The sequence below is a fragment of the Thamnophis elegans genome, chromosome 2 (genome assembly GCF_009769535.1).
Source record: "Thamnophis elegans isolate rThaEle1 chromosome 2, rThaEle1.pri, whole genome shotgun sequence".
Lineage (NCBI taxonomy): Eukaryota > Metazoa > Chordata > Lepidosauria > Squamata > Colubridae > Thamnophis > Thamnophis elegans.
Window position 1 is genome coordinate 156,211,420 of NC_045542.1, and position 15,471 is coordinate 156,226,890.

At 48.2% G+C, this 15,471-nt stretch overlaps 1 protein-coding gene across 1 annotated transcript; it reads right to left on the reverse strand.

Moving 5' to 3' along the window:
• Window positions 1–1,531: 1,531 nt before the first annotated feature.
• On the reverse strand, window positions 1,532–10,842 carry LOC116504748 (zinc finger protein 436-like). The gene is made up of 4 exons (XM_032211962.1): window positions 10,746–10,842; window positions 7,916–8,614; window positions 6,019–6,148; window positions 1,532–3,652 (listed from the first exon to the last, which is right to left on the reverse strand). The coding sequence occupies exons 2-4, from the start codon at window positions 8,600–8,602 to the stop codon at window positions 2,373–2,375; spliced, it is 2,097 nt and encodes a 698-aa protein (XP_032067853.1). The 5' UTR covers window positions 8,603–8,614; window positions 10,746–10,842; the 3' UTR covers window positions 1,532–2,372.
• Between the last annotated feature and the right edge of the window lie 4,629 nt (window positions 10,843–15,471).

Consider the following 15,471-nt stretch of genomic DNA (forward strand, 5'->3'; position numbering starts at 1 on the left):
TCTTCATATCCGGTCACATGGGTGGCAAGCCACTCCCATCCGGTCACATGGGTGGCAAGCCACTCCCACAAAGGAGGCCACACCCGCAGAGTAGGTTCGAACAATTTTTGAAACCGACCACTGATTCTGATTCAACCAGCATGTTACCTCAGAATCTCCCACTCTTAACTTCCCTTTGGCGTTGTGTGCCACGTCTTTGCATTTTCACCTTGCTATTCCACAAAGAAATTGCTCTTGCTTCCAAGCTTTATTATCTAGTATAAACAAAGAGTTCATTTTATTCAAACGCTAACATTGTATAAAAGATCCATTTTTTAAAAAACTCATAAACCTGATCGTTCCACCTGTTAGCATCATATAAAGGTGTCTCCACACTACAGGAAGCTGCCCAAAGTTTCCATGGCATTCTAGCTCTTTCTTCAAGACCTAAACAACGAAATTCATTTGGATTCGCAGACGGACGTAGATAGGCAAAGCTAACCAAAGCAGCTATTCTATATACATATTTGTGGTGGAATGTAGCCTGGAGTCCCAGGGGGAAGTAACACTACAGGGTGTTAATTCTGAGTAGTTTGCTGGAATTGGCTATGCTTAGTTTAATGAAAAGAAGGACTAGGGGTGACACAGAGGCAGTATGCTGCCGGTTTGCACCGGTTCCGGCAAACGGGTAGTGGCGGTGGCGCGAGGCTCTGCCCACCCACCCAGATGTCATCTGTGCATGCCTAGGCCCATGCGCTCCCGCTACTGAACCGGTAGTGAAGTTAATAGGATACCATTACTGGTGTGACATGATAACAGTTTTTCAATATCTCGGGATTGCCATAGAGAAGAGGGAGTGAAGCTACTCTCCAAAGCACCTGAGGGCAGGACAAGAAGCAATGGGTTGAAACTAATCAAGGAGAGAAGCAACTTAGAACTAAGGAGACATTTCCTGACAGTTAGAACAATCAATCAGTGGAACAACTTGCCTCCAAAAGTTGTGAATGCTCCAACACTGGAAGTTTTTAAGATGTTGGACAACTATTTGTCTGAAATGGTACATAGGGTTTCCTGCCTAAGCAGAGGGTTGGACTAGAAAACCTCCAAGGGCCCTTCCAACTCTGTTATTCTATTCTATTCTATTCTATTCTATTTTCTTTATTGTTCTTCACCTATGGATAGAATCTTGCTAGATTAAAGTTACTATCTGCATAACTATAGATATGCAGGTAGTCCTCTACTTAACGACGACAATGGAGCCCAAAATTACCGTTCCTAAGTTAAGACACTTGTGGAATGAATTCCTCCCCATTTTATAACCTTTCTTGCCAGAGTTGTTAAGTGATTCACTGCAAGTTGGTAAAGTTAATACCACAGTTGTAAAGTGAAATCTGGCTTCACCATTGAGTTTGCTCGTCAGAAGGTTGCAAAGGGTGGGGGTGCATGTGTGTGTGAGAGAGAGAGACAAGATCCCATGAACACTGCAACCATCATAAACATGAATCAGTTGCCAAGCAGCTGAATTTTGATCACGTGACCATGCTCACAAGAGTGAAAAACTGTCATAAACCACCATTGTAACTTTGAAAAACCACTAAGTGAATGGTTGTAAGTTGAAGAACTATCTATACTCTGGGAACTGCTTGGGAGGGGCCGTCTTAGCCCTCTTCCTGCCTAACAGACATTCCAAGCTCCGCTGACCTTTTTTTGCCCTCTGAGAACTAGCCCCTCCCTCTTGGGACTTCAGACTACATTCCACCACAATGGTGTTGCTAACGCATTTCGAATGGTGCTTCCTTATCAAGGAATATTTCTCAATTGTTTCTGAACTTCCCAAGGGGCTACCCAAGCCCCTCCCAATTCCAACCCCTGAAGGAATCTAGATCCCAACAACTCCACTGCGAAATAAATCCTAACTAGTCACTATTCAGTGTAATAGACCTGGAGAGACCCAAATCTCTTGGTGGATCATTCAGGTACAACATGAGTGTTAGAAAAAGACATCAAAGTCCTTTGCTGGACTTAATAGAGCCCTGAGTGATTTCTGGGACGTCTGCAACAAATTGCGGGCTTGGTAGAACCCCACTTAATTGTTCTCAAGTAAGCATATGTCCCCCTGAATTGCAGGCTTAGAGACCGAATGCCGCTGCGGCTGTTCCCTTCTGCAGGGGAATTTTTTAATAAAATCTGGAAACGCAGCTGATCGATCCCAGATCAGCGGCGTACATCCTATGCCTGATCTCTCCAGGTAGGACAGCGAATTACACCTGTCCATGAAGGGTTCCTTCCCAGTGACCCTGACTCAATGGGCCAAGACTCTATCGTAGCATAAGGCAGCTTTCCACGTGGCTGTAAGTTTGGCTTTAACATTTTGCCCCGGCTCCAAGCAAGCATCAGGTGGCTTCCCTGGAGTGGATTCTCTTGTGCCTCCGGAGAGAAGCTTTATGACCAAAATTCTGGCCACAATCGGCGCACTGGTACGGCTTTTCTCCTGTGTGAACCCGCCGGTGATTGACCAGGTTCGAGTTCGTGCTGAATTTCTGCCCGCAATCCGAACACTGGTACGGCTTCTCGCCCGTGTGGACTCTCTTGTGGTTGACCAAGTTGGAACTGGTGCTGAAGCTCTTCCCACAGTCGGCGCACTCAAAGGGTTTCTCCCCCGTGTGGGTCCTCTCGTGGATGAGCAGCTTGGATCGGCTGATGAAGCTCTTCCTGCAGTAGCCGCACTTGTGGCTTTCTTCGCCCGCAGGCGCTTTCTTCCCCGCGTGCAGCCGCTCGTGCTTCCGAAGGTAAGAGCTCGAGATGAAGCTTTTCCCGCACTCGGGACACTTGTACGGCTTCTCCCCGGTGTGGATGCGCCGGTGGATGATGAGATCGGCTTTCTGGTTGAAGCTTTTACCGCACTCGGGACACTCGTACGGCTTTTCTCCGGTGTGCGTCCGGATGTGGATCACCAGCTGCGGCCGGTGAACGAAACTCTGCCCGCACTCGGAACACTTGTAGGGCTTCTCCCCGGTGTGCACCCGCTTGTGGGTGATGAGGTTGGAGCTGGAGGTGAAGCTTTTCCCACACATGGGGCACTCATAGGGCTTCTCCCCCGTGTGGGTCCTTTCGTGCACGATGAGCGAGGCCTTGTCGCTGAAGCTCCTGCCGCACTCGGGACACTGGTAGGGCTTCTCCCCTGTGTGCACCCGGGTGTGTTTCATCAGGTTGCAGTTTGTGCTGAAGCACTTCCCACATTCCGAGCATTTGTACGGCTTCTCGCCGGTGTGAGTCCTCTCGTGGATGATCATGTGCGCGCTGTTATTAGAGACCTTCCCGCAGTAGCTGCACGTGTAGAGTTTCTGCATTTTCTGGTTCGGAGGAAACTCAAAACCATGGTTCAGAACTGTCCCCCAACTGGGGGGACCCATCTTCTTTCTCTTTCCTTTCTGGCGTCCCGGCGGGAAGGTGTTTTCTCGTAAGCTTTCCTCATGAAAGAAAGCTGGGATCCCCGGTTGGTTTTCCTGTTGGATTTCTTGATGGGGAAGCTCACTTCCTGCCATCTCTTCCAGTCCACAGACCTGATATAACTTCCCATTGAGTCTTGCCAAGGACAGTCCACTGATGCCTACTTGTGAGTGTCTTTCAAAGGGGAAGTCCTCATCCTCGTTTTCATAACCTTGGTCATTGCCTGGAGGGAAAAATAGGAGAATCGTGATTGGGAGAGAGTACAGAAAACAACCTTGATGGAGAAATGCAACAGCAGTTACCTAAGCAAAGGGAGGTAAAACATCTTTTAAAACCCAGATGACATTCAAAAGCTGCTTAGACACCTCTATAATTCGCAAGTGTATAAGAGTGGAGATTATGTACAACATAATCAGACTTGCAGGATGCTGTTATTATAGCCAATCTCAATACATTTAGTCTCATGTCAATGCTGTGGCATTGATTTCCTGATCTGTTCTATCTAGTGGGGCTGACATAAACTGATGTGGTGGAATGTGGTCTGGAGTCCCAGGAGGGAGGGGCTGCTGCTCAGAGGCAGCAGACCTCGGAATGTCTGGTAGGCAGGAAGAGGGCTAAGACAGTCGCTCTCTAGCACGTCATAGGTTGTATCTATCGTTATACTGATTGTTGCTTTAGACTGGCAAGGTTCTGTCTGTCGGTGAAAAACAATAGAGAAACTACACGGAAGTAACTCTGTGTGTCATTCTTGGTTTTTGGGGCCTGACATCAGGCTGCTTATTCTATAATTCCAGAATAAATACAGCTTGATAACTTAGCTAGAAACACTGCATCCCTAAGGGCCAAACACATTCAATTCTCTAAGGGAGACACAATCTGAAGGGCAGTTTCTTTCCGGTTACATCAGCCCGCTCCATTAGATCATGCAGAGATGGCATGCTGAGGGTACTGTCGGCAAGGGGTTAAATTTGATAGGCCCCAGGAGGGTTGCCTTCTCTGCTGTAGCACCCGCCTTATGGAACATCTTTTCTCCTGAAGTTAGATTGGTCCTATCCTTTTTGATCATTGACATCTCAAGACCTGGTGTCATGCCCCCATCGAGTCAGATGAACAGCTGACAGAAAGTGGGAGAGCGGCTCTGTTGGCTGTGGAGGAAACTGGGGAAGGGCAAAGTCAGGCTGGGCAGAGCAGGGGAGAGGTAGAACAAGGGAGAGGGGGTTCAGATGGAGCCCACCCCCTCCTCATCCTAGGGCACGCAGGGAAGAACAGAGAAGAGAGCAACGTGGGTTGTGTGGCTTACGAGGTAGGAAAGGGCCCAGATTCCCTTCTCAAGGCACACCTGGGGATGGAGTTTAAAGGAGAGGCAAATGGGAGGGGCGGTTGTCGGGAACAAACACTGAGTTCATCTGGTGCTAACTGCTTATCTGAGTTCTTCGCATCCTCCCAACTGGTTTGATTTGTTGCCATGCTACTTCTCTTCTGGAACTCCTTTATCTTGCTTGCCCTGCCGCATGCCTTGTTGGGTTTATAGTTGGAAATTTTCTGCTTACAACATTTGGACTGGAGAATTTTCAGCCAAAGGCTGTTACAGGTTTGTGGAAGAGTTTTTCTCCAGGCCGGAGAGTTGAAAGGGACGTTGGGGGCACAGTTGGTGTTAATAAAGGGACTCTGGCTGTGTTGCCTTTGTGCCACGCCCCGGGTCATCACACCTGGTTATGTTACCAGGCTGAGGCTCCCAAAGCACCAGAGATCACAAGAGGGAGGGTCACAAAAGGTGATTACATGACCCTCTGCAACCATCATAAATACATGCCAGTTGCCCAGCATTGAATTTTGCTCACGTGACTCTGGGGATGCTGCAATGCACAAGTCACTTTTTTTTTAGTGCCATTGTAACTTTGAATGGTCACTAAATGAATGTTTTAACTCAAGAACTTTTGTGGCCCACTAGCGGCCAGCGGAGCTGGCAGCAGATTCAGACAGTGAGGAGGTTGGGGAGGAACATGGGTCAGTCCTGGAGTCTGGGGAAGGCTCTGATGAGGGCTCTGTGTCGGAGGCAGAGAGGGGACCAGAGTCGTATGCCAGTTATCAGCTGCCTTCAAAGTCAGACATCAGTGAGGCAGATGAACAGCTGGAGCCTGTTCCCAGTGTGTGCATGCACAGAGTTGCTAGACGATGGGAACAGCTAAGGAACAGGGGTCGACTTGGAAGTAAGGCCACAGGTGGATGATGAATGGCCCCTCCCAGGGGAAATAAAAGAGGAGCAAAAGAGGAGTGGAGTTTGCAGGAGACAATTAGCTCACTTAATTGGTTTGTGACTCTCAGAGGCTCCTTGTCAAGTTTTGCAGATATCGGCCTGGCAGCTCTCCAAGCCAGATAAGGTCTGTGACTGTAAATCCTCCCTTGAAAAACTTTGCTGGATGTGAATGAGCAGAATTCACAGTAAATTAATAAAAGGGGTTTTTGTCGGGACAAGGAGTTTGCTTCATGCTCTTGGGAAGCCTCGGTCAGAACAAGAACTACCTGTAATTTCTTTCAAACGTTCTTTGGGGCTGGAAAGAGTAAAAATGGAAGAACCTTATCGCTTACCTAAATAACTGGCCTCTTCATCACTCTCTTCCTCAGTCTCTGCAGAGAGATGGTTATTCACGGCTTCAGGTGAAACCTGCCCTGATTTAGCAGAATTAATAACAGTGACTTCTTCCGCCGGACAGGAAACCTGCAATAGGAAGAATGTTTTAATGCAAGCATAATTTGCACAGGCTTCTCTGAGCTAGTTTGTTTTGATCATGGCTGGCTGACTTTACCTCTACAAAATCCATGATTTACAAACCACAGAATCTAAGTTCCCTAAACTCCTTGAATTAACCCAGCTGATCTTCCTGAGAATCGTATTCACTTCCGAGGGAGATCCGTCTTTTAAAAGTTTAAGAATGAATGAAAGAGGAGGTTGGGTAAATGTAACAATAGCACATAGACTTATATACCGCTTTACAGTGCTTTACAGCCCTCTCTAAACTCATCTTGCCCCAAACAAAGTTTGGGGCAAGATGAGTAGAAAAGATGTTGAGACTCTGGAAAGAGTGCGGAGAAGAGCGACAAAGATGATTAGGAGACTGGAGACTAAAACATATGAAGAACGGTTGCAGGAACTGGGTATGTCTAGTCTAATGAAAATAAGAACTAGGGGAGGCATGATAGCAGTGTTCCAATATCTCAGGGGTTGCCACAAAGAAGAGGGAGTCAAACTATTTTCCAAGGCACCTGAAGGTAGAACAAGAAGCAATGGGTGGAAACTAATCAAGGAGAGAAGCAACTTAGAGCTGAGGAGAAATTTCCTGACAGAACAATCAATCAGTGGAACAGCTTGCCTCCAGAAGTTGTGAATGCCCCAACACTGGAAGTCTTTAAGAAGATGTTGGATAGCCATTTGTTTGGAATGGTATAGGGTTTCCTGCCTGGGCAGGGGTTGGACTAGAAGACCCCCAAGGTCCCTTCCAACTCTGCTATTGTATTGTATTGTATTGTAAACAATCTGGCTCATCATTTTACCGACCTCGGAAGGACAAAAGGCTGAATCAACCTTGAGCCAGTGAGAATCAGTGGGAAAGTCATATGAAAGATTATGGCTTGGAAAGCTGAAAGGCCGATATCTGCAAAACTTGGCAAGGAGCCTCGAAGAGTCACAAGCCAATTAAGCAAATTAATTGTCTCCTGCAAACTCAGTTCCACTTTTGCTCCTCTTTCATTTCCTCTGGGAGGGCCATTCATCATCCACCTGTGGCCTTACTCTCAAGTTGACACTTGTTCCTTAGCTGTTTCCTTCGTCTGGCAACTCTGCGCATGCGCACTCTGGGAACAGACTCAAGCTGTTCATCTGCCTCGCTGATGTCTGACTCTGAAGGCAGCTGATAACTGACATACGGCTTTGGCCCCCTCTCTGCCTAGTACTACAGACCTTTATGTATCTTGGGAAGCTGCCATGTAAATATTTTCCAAATGAGGTGCTGTGCAAGGAAAGACTGGGCACAGAGTCTCTGAGATTCACGGACAGATCTTCACACTCCTGAAATGAATCTAACGACCGAACGAATGAATTGTTTCCTGGAAAAGCCCACTCCCCTTTCGCTCCCCTTTGATTTCCTATGGGAGGGGCCAATCACCTTCCACCTGTGACTTTACTCCCAAGTCTACCCTGATTTCTGAGTTGTTCTTCTCTTCTGGTAGCTCTGCGCATGCGCACACTGGGAACAGGCTCCAGCTGTTCCTCTGCCCCACTGCTGTCTAGCTCCGAAGGCACCTGATCACTACTAGACAGCCTTGGGCCCATCTCTGCCTCTGATGCAGAGCCCTCGTCCGAGCCTTCCCCAGCCTCCAGGACTGGCCCATGCTCCTCCCCAACCTCCTCTCTGTCCAAATCTGCTGTCAGCTTCGCTGGCCACTGGCAGGCCACAACACTTCAGGTGAGGAGGAGGGCTGTGCTTACCTTCTCTTGCAGTCCCTCAGCCTCCTGCACCCGCAGAAAGTAATCCTCTGCCAGGGCCACCATCTGGGCACAGCTCCCTGGCTTGCCCTCTTTGACCCAGCCCTGCATCTCTGGGGGCAAAATGGCCAGGAACTGCTCCAGGACTAACAGGTCCAGAATCTGCTTCTTGGTGCGTCTCTCGGGCTTCAACCACTGCCAGCAGAGTTCCTGCAGCTGGAAAAAGCTCTCCTTGGGTCCTTCGGCCTCCAGGTAGCAGAACTGCCTGAACTGCTGGCGCTCCAAATCGGAGGCAAAGGTTTCTTCCATTTCCAAAATTTCTTCCTTCACTCTCACTGTGGAGATGAAGTCTCGGCAATCTTTGATGGGGCTTGGCAGAAGCTGGGTTAGTCTCTTTCTCCCTGGCCTCTGATTCAAATCAGCCGTTTCCTTAAATGAGGATTGCGAATTGTCCACGGACTGGGAAGGACTGGGTAGCTGAGCGCGTTTCTGTCCGGAACGAGAGGGCTGCATTGCCTTCAGGAAATCCTGCCACTGAACGTCCCAAGGCTGCTGGAGGTTTTCTTCTGGCTCCTGCTTAATAAACCGGGAATCTAGTGCAACCGAGAAGTCTTGGATGGCTCCGAGCTGAACGGGATGAGAATTTTTCCGTCCCCTTTGAACCTTTCGTACCGGTCCCTGATTCTCCATTTCTATTCCTGCCTGCTGGGAAAAGAAATCAGTTCAAAATAAAACACATACGGGCACACCTACAGGTGGTCCTCGACTTACCACCCACAATTGAGCCCAACATTTCCGTGGCTAAGCAGGACCGTTGTTAAACTGAGTTTTGCCCCATTTTACAATGCCATGGTGGTTAAGTGAATCGCTGTGGTAACACAGTCGTTAAGTGAAAATGGCTTTCCCCTTTGACTTTGTTTATCAGAAAGTCGCTAGAGGGGATCTCGCGACCCTGGGACACTACAACCGTAATAAACATGAGCCAGTTGCCAAGGGTCCGAATTTTGTTCTTGTGACGGCAACGGTTGCAAGTGTGCAAAATGGTCGAAAGTTGCCTTTTTTTAGCTACTGTTGTAACTTAAAAGTCACTAAATGAATGGTTGTAAGTTAAGGACTACCTGTATACACAATACCCCCCCCCCTCTCCCTTTCTCTCCATTACCAGAAAGGTGTAGTACGAAGTGCTGAAATGGTGTAGGAAGATTCAGGACCTAGTTCCCCCACCCACCACAGAAACTCTCTGGGGCACTGAGCCAGTCCCTCTCTCTCAACACAGGGCTGTTGTGGGGGGAAATAGGAAGGAGGGTACAAGGGATATTAATGGCTTTAAGCTCCTGCATGGAAGATGGGATGTAAATCAGAAGCACCTTGGAAGTAAGGAGAAACTTCCTAACAGTGAGGACAATTAACCAGTGGAAGAGCTTCTGTGTGCCTCATCACTGGAGATTTTTTGTTTTTAAAGAAGAGAGCCCTGTGTTTGAAATTAATCAGAACCAGAGTCAGAATAGAGCTGGAAGGGACCTTGGAAGTCTTCTAGTCCAGCCCCCTGTTCAAGCAGGAGACCCTATATACCATTTCAGACAAGTGGCTGTCCCGTCTTCTCTTCAAAACTCGCAGGGAGGAAGCACCTACAACTTCTTATGGCAAGCTGTTCCACTGGTTAATTGTCCTTACTTCAACTTAGGAAGTTTCTGTTAGGATGAAGAAGCTTCTTGGATGAGAAGCGAACCGTCTTCAAAGAAAATAAAAAACCCAGAAAGTCCAGTTGCCTCTTGAAAAAAGCACCTTTGAGGCAACCATGACCTGGATGACTGAGAATCTCCACAGACATTTCTGTTAGGAAGTTTCTCCTTCATTTTGGGTTGCTTCTCTCCTTGGTTAGTTTCCATCCATTGCTTCTTGTACTGCCTTCAGGTGTTTTGGAGAGTAGCTTGACTCCCTCTTCTTTGTGGCAGCCTCTCAAATACTGGAATATTGCTATCATGTCCCGTCCCCCCAGTCCTTCTTTTCCCTAGATGGGGGGGGGGTTACTCCTGCTTAAGCAGGGGGCTGGACTAGAAGACTTCCAAGGTCCCTTCCAGCTCTATTCTGATCGGAAACAAACGGAATCTAATCAACAAAGGATGCCTTAAAGCGCACCCAAAACATGATCCTATCTAGAGGATATTAGCAGCTCATGAAAGAGCTTTTAAACCTTAATTCCAGGTTGCTTCTCTCCTTGATTAGTTTCCATCCATTGTTTCTTGTCTTGCCTTCTGGTGCTTTGGAAAATAAAGGGACCCCTTTCTGTTTGTGGCAACCGCTCAGATATTGGAATACTGCTATAATGTCCTCCCTAGTCCTTCTTTTCTCTAGATTAAAGAGGGGGGACTACTTCTGCTTAAGCAGGGGGCTGGACTAGAAGACCTCCAAGGTCCCTTCTAGCTCTATTCTGATCGGAAGCAAACGGGATCTAGTCAGGATGGCTCAAAACTCACCCGAAGCCTTGTTTAGAGGATATTAGCAAGTCAAAACCACCCTCCTCAATCAAAGATTCCTGCGGTCTCACGCCTTCCTGCCCAATTCGTGCCCCAAAACAAAGCTTATTTACAAGTTTTGTTGGGGTGGGGAGGAGATAAGCCTCGATCTTTGCCATGGGATGGGGCAGCTTTAGTAAAAGAAAGCCAAGGCATTTCCCCTTCCAAGTGGGGGGGTGGGTGGGAGCTACGTGGGCTAAAGAAAGCAAGAAACCGCGCCCCCACCCACCCCGCTTGCAAGCGATCGCCCCCACGCTCAATTGTCTCCGCTCGCCGCTTGCGATTTGCGCTCGGAGCGCCTTCCTCGCTCCACGCACCGGGAGCTCAGCGATCCTCCGCTTTTCCCCTTTCTTCCCACGGCCGGTGCCCGACCCTCCGGAGCACGGTGGGACAGGGAAGTACAGCGGTTCCCGGGGCCGGCCGGCCGCCTCCCCCGTTTGCTCCACGTTTCCTGTCTCTCTAAGCGACGGAGCTCGCTGGCCCGTTTAACCATTGCGGCGCCGGCGGGAAAGATGCGCGGCAGATCTGGGGGAGCCTTTAAAAGCGTCCTTTTTTCCCCTTGGCGGGAAATCGCCAGCCTCGCGGAAGGCGGGATGGGGGGTGCGGGTGAGAATGGGGATCCAAAAGGCTCCTTCTGTCTGTCTGTCTGTCTGTCAAGGCAACAATGTGCCCCCCACTCCTCCCCTCCGCACGGACGCATCTTTGGGTACAAGAGAGCCCACGACTTTACGATCCCAAAATTGAGCTCCACATTTCTGTTGTTAAGTGAGTTTCGCCCCGTTTTACCACCTTTCTTGGCCCAGCCCCTTAGGTGAATCACTGCAGTTGATGCAAGGTGTAGTCCTCGACTTACAACTGTGCATTTAATGACTGTTCAAAATTGCAATGGCACAGGAAAAAAAATGTGACATATGACTTTTCCCTGGGGCAAAGTCGATGGGGAAGCCGGATTCACTTAACATAAGTCACATTTTTCAGTGCCTTTGTAACTGAACAGTCAGTGAATGAACCGTCCTAAGTTGGGGTCTACCTGTATTTTGAACTCACTGCCAGGGCCAAAAACTCTTCGAAGCCTTGCATACCCAACTTAAATCAGTGTTTTTCCAACTTGCCAAACTTCTGAGCTATCCAGGTTTCAACTCAAGTTGAAGTTGGATTCCACGCATCTTAAATGTTGAAAGGGGGAGAAATACAAGTAATCCTCCACTTTTGACCCAGTGGAGCTCAGAATTGAGGGTTGCCAAGTGAGAACATTTGTTAAGTGAGTTTTGCCCCATTTTATGACTTGGGGGGGCACATTTGTTAAGCGAGTCGCTGCAATTAAATTAGTAACACGGTTGTTAAGTGAATCTGACTTCCCCATTGACTTTGCTTGTCAGAAGGTCGCAAAAGGGGATCACATGGCCTTGGGATGCTGCAGCCGTCATAAATGTGAGTCGGTTGTCAAGCATCTGAATGTAAATCGACTGACCATGAGGATGCTACAACGATGAAAAATGGTCATAAGTCATTATTTTCCGTGCTCTTAACTTCGATCGCTAAACAAACTGTTGTAAGTCGAGGGCTGCTTTAGAAACACAGCAGCTGAGTATGCTGAGTTTGGTTAACAGAATAACAGTTAGAAGAGACTCTGGAGATCTTGCAGGAGATTTTGCTCCAGCAGGAGACTCCATACCCATAATGGCGAATCTATGGCACGTGGGCCACAGGTGGAGAATGGATGAATACAACTGTTGGAAGAAATGTCCTTCTGGGTTGGGCTCCAAGTGGGGAAAAAGACACTGGAGACATGGAGGCTGCTTGGAAAGATGGTTTTAATGGTGGACAGGACCACATGGCTTGAGTCCTGAACAGAAAAGGTGATCCCATGCTTCAATGTTGGTGGAGAAAAAGAGAAGGGAGCACAGAGATGCTGAGTCCCTGGTTTTATGCCCTCTCTGGCCTTTGATCTTGAGCTTGTATTCTGATTGGTTGTCAGACTATCATGGGGCCATGCAGGGGCAACTCTCTAGGCTGCGCTTTGAATCCAGGTTTGGTTGAGTTCTCAGATGCCATGTGGTGAGTTGGGTAAAGGGCCAATATTATCATGCCTTAATCCCATTCCTCTGGGGCTGAAGGGGAGAACTCTTTATTATGTAAAGTGAACTAGCTCAGGCTTTAATGGCTCATTGACAAAGTGGGATGGGCAGGAAGCTGCAGGCAGCTATTCTGTCTTTTGAAACATGTTTCTTTCTTTTCACATCCAGAGAAATATTCTGCCTTTTCAATATTTCCTAGGATATTTCATTTTTTTCTGGGAGAGGGCTGGGTGATAACTTCCTACACAACAAATAAAATAAAGGTCAAAATAGACTCTCCTTGCCCGTTCCAGTTGTAGTTCTCTGGTCTCCTAAGGGGCTGTAAGAACTCAGTATGTGTGACTCACGTGGAACAGAGGACACGTATGACTTTGCAAGTTTAGGAAGGGAGATGTGTTAAAAACCAGACCACACTTCAATAGGGAAGGACACTTTTTTATTTTACCAGTATTAGCATAGTTTCTCCATCTTGGCCACTTTTAGACATGTGGACTTCAACCCTCAGATTTAATGTGATCAGGGGGAGGATAACCAGAGAATAATCATACAGTATTAACAATGACGTGCAGTGAGATTTATGGTTGGTGAGGCAAGCGGGCAAAAGCTGCCCTATGTCGGACACAGCGGCAGGGCGTTCACAGCCGCTCAGGTGGCCCCCGCCGCCCCCGCCAGCAGCTTGGGTATCCCGGTTCTGTCCGAGCTGAAGAAAGCGGAGGATTGTTCATCGGAGGAGGCGGGGGGCGAGGCGGCGGAGGGCGGCGGTGGCGAGAAGCAGCATTCCCTGCCGCTGTGTCCGACAGAGGCGTCTCGCATCTATGTCCGCCATAGGGGCCACCTGAGCAGCCATGATCCCTCCTCCCTAGCCAGCCAGCCCACTCACCCCCCACCCACCCTACTCCCCGCCTGGCCGGCTGGCCGGCACAAAACCTCACTGCTCTTCTCCTCCTCCCTGCTCAAGTGGCAGCGGGCTCCGCAGGACAACAGTGTCTCATTCCTCCCCTGGCATGGCGAGCTCCAGCGGGCTGGAAGCGGGTGCGAGGGCCTGGCCCCGCGGTGCCTCCTCACTCAGTTGCAGCCAGTGAAAGGGGAGAGGAGGACGAAGAGGAGGAAAGGGGGAGGGGAGCAGGACGGTGCTCCCGGTGGGGGGGAGAGGAGAAAGGGAAGGGGGACACAGCGGGCAGAAGAAAGAAAGTGCCAGCCCGCCAGCAGAGGCAGGTAAAAGACCCACCTCTGCTGGCGGGCTGCCCTTCTCATCTCAAACAAGGCTGCCCCTCTCTTCTCAAACAAACTCTCTCTCAAATTGAGAGAGTTTGTTTGAGTGAAGTGAAGAAACAAACACGCCATGATGAAAATGTAAAAAATGTAAAAAGAAAAAGGCAAGAGCTGCTGAGGTCAGGCTGGGTTAGCTGCTGCCAGAGCCTCCAATGGATGAGTCTGCTTAACTGTTTTAAAAAAGCCTCTAAAAAAGTGCCCTCTACAGGAGGAGGCAAGAGAACCACGTGCCTCATCTACATAAGGAATTTTTCGCCTTTTAACCCTTGCTTAACTCTGCTCAAGTGATCATAAAGATAGACTAAATGAGGCACGTGGTTCTCTCGCCTCCTCCTGCAGAGGGCACTTTTTTAAGAGGCTTTTTTAAACAGTTAAGCACTAAGCAGAGTCATCCACTGTGACTCTGGCAGCAATTGCCTCAGCCTTTTTCCTTTTAATTTTTCTTTTCTTTTCATGATGACAGTGGTGAGGCCCTGCCTCCCCTGCCTGCACCTCCCTGGTATTGAGTTGCCATGCGTGAATAGGCGGCAATATAAATTTTCCAAATAAATAAAAATCCCTTTATTCCTTATCCTAAATTGTTAAAGAATCAAGGGACAGAATTTTGCCCTGGCTTTAAGGAAGAGGAGAATCAGGACACAACTCTTGGTTGCACTTTGTGTCAGACCTGGAAACCATCTTTTACATTTGGGCCTTCAGGCCTGCCACATTTTCTACTGTGGGAAAATGGGAGAGGGGGATTATATGGAGTATGGGAGATATATAGTCAAAATAACATTCTTTTCTCAGAGAGTCAAGGACACCTTGCCCAGTAGCTGCGATGAGGTGACTGGGAGGCATCTCCAGTTTTCGATGATGCCTGATTGGATCATGTAATGGATATGTGGGTGCTGGGCAGGGACTTGAACATTCATTTGAGTGGGGAAAACCTGGAAACTTTCAGATTCGGGTTTTCCCAGATGTGCCAATATGACATCTCTAATAAAATGGAACTTTGAGGAAACTCAAGTCTCGGAGTCCTATTTCGTTGGGGGTGTTACTTGGAACTTTGCCTGTCTGTGGCTAGGAAAGTGTGTACTTTTGCCATGGGGTATAGGGGGCTGTTCTATCATTCTTGTTAGGAATATAATCTAACGGTTGGGTTGGCAATATATAAATCATGTAGCAATGTTGTAACTGTTTCTTTAAACCATACTGTAAAATGTGACTGGTTGCTGTTTTTCCTCAATCAGCCATAAAAGAGAGCCAGAATGTCTGTTAGTTCTCTCTCTGTTTGTTAGATACTGGGCTGATCTGATCTGAGTGCCGTGAGCTATTGTAAGTTTTGCAACTGTTAGGAAACCTTGATTACTGGACTGATTATATGTTACTGGATTATGTTATTTGGATTACCCCTTAACTGAAAGACATTGATGACTGACTGTCTTATCCGTGTATGACTTGGACTGTTTGATGGACTCTGATACCTCTATTTCCACGAAAGTAAAAGCCTATTCAAACTGTAATGTCTCTGTATGCTGGTTTGTGTGTTCTCCAACACAACTCTCACAACGCTTCGCTGAACATACTCGCTCTCCCAGCGGGGAGCTTACCTAACAATTCTCAACAAACGTGATTCCCAACCCATGGAGGGAAAAAGGGAGGGATAGCGAGCGTGAGATGTTTTAATTTCAGGAAGACACAAAAACCCAAA

Coding starts and splice junctions, on each gene's coding strand:
- LOC116504748 (XM_032211962.1), bottom strand. CDS start 8,602: ATGGAGAATCAGGGACCGGTACGAAAGGTTCAAAGGGGACGGAAAAAT. Junction 6,149..7,915: donor CTGAGGGACTGCAAGAGAAG/GTAAGCACAGCC, acceptor TTCCTATTGCAG/GTTTCCTGTCCGGCGGAAGA. Junction 3,653..6,018: donor TGAAGAGGCCAGTTATTTAG/GTAAGCGATAAG, acceptor TTTTCCCTCCAG/GCAATGACCAAGGTTATGAA.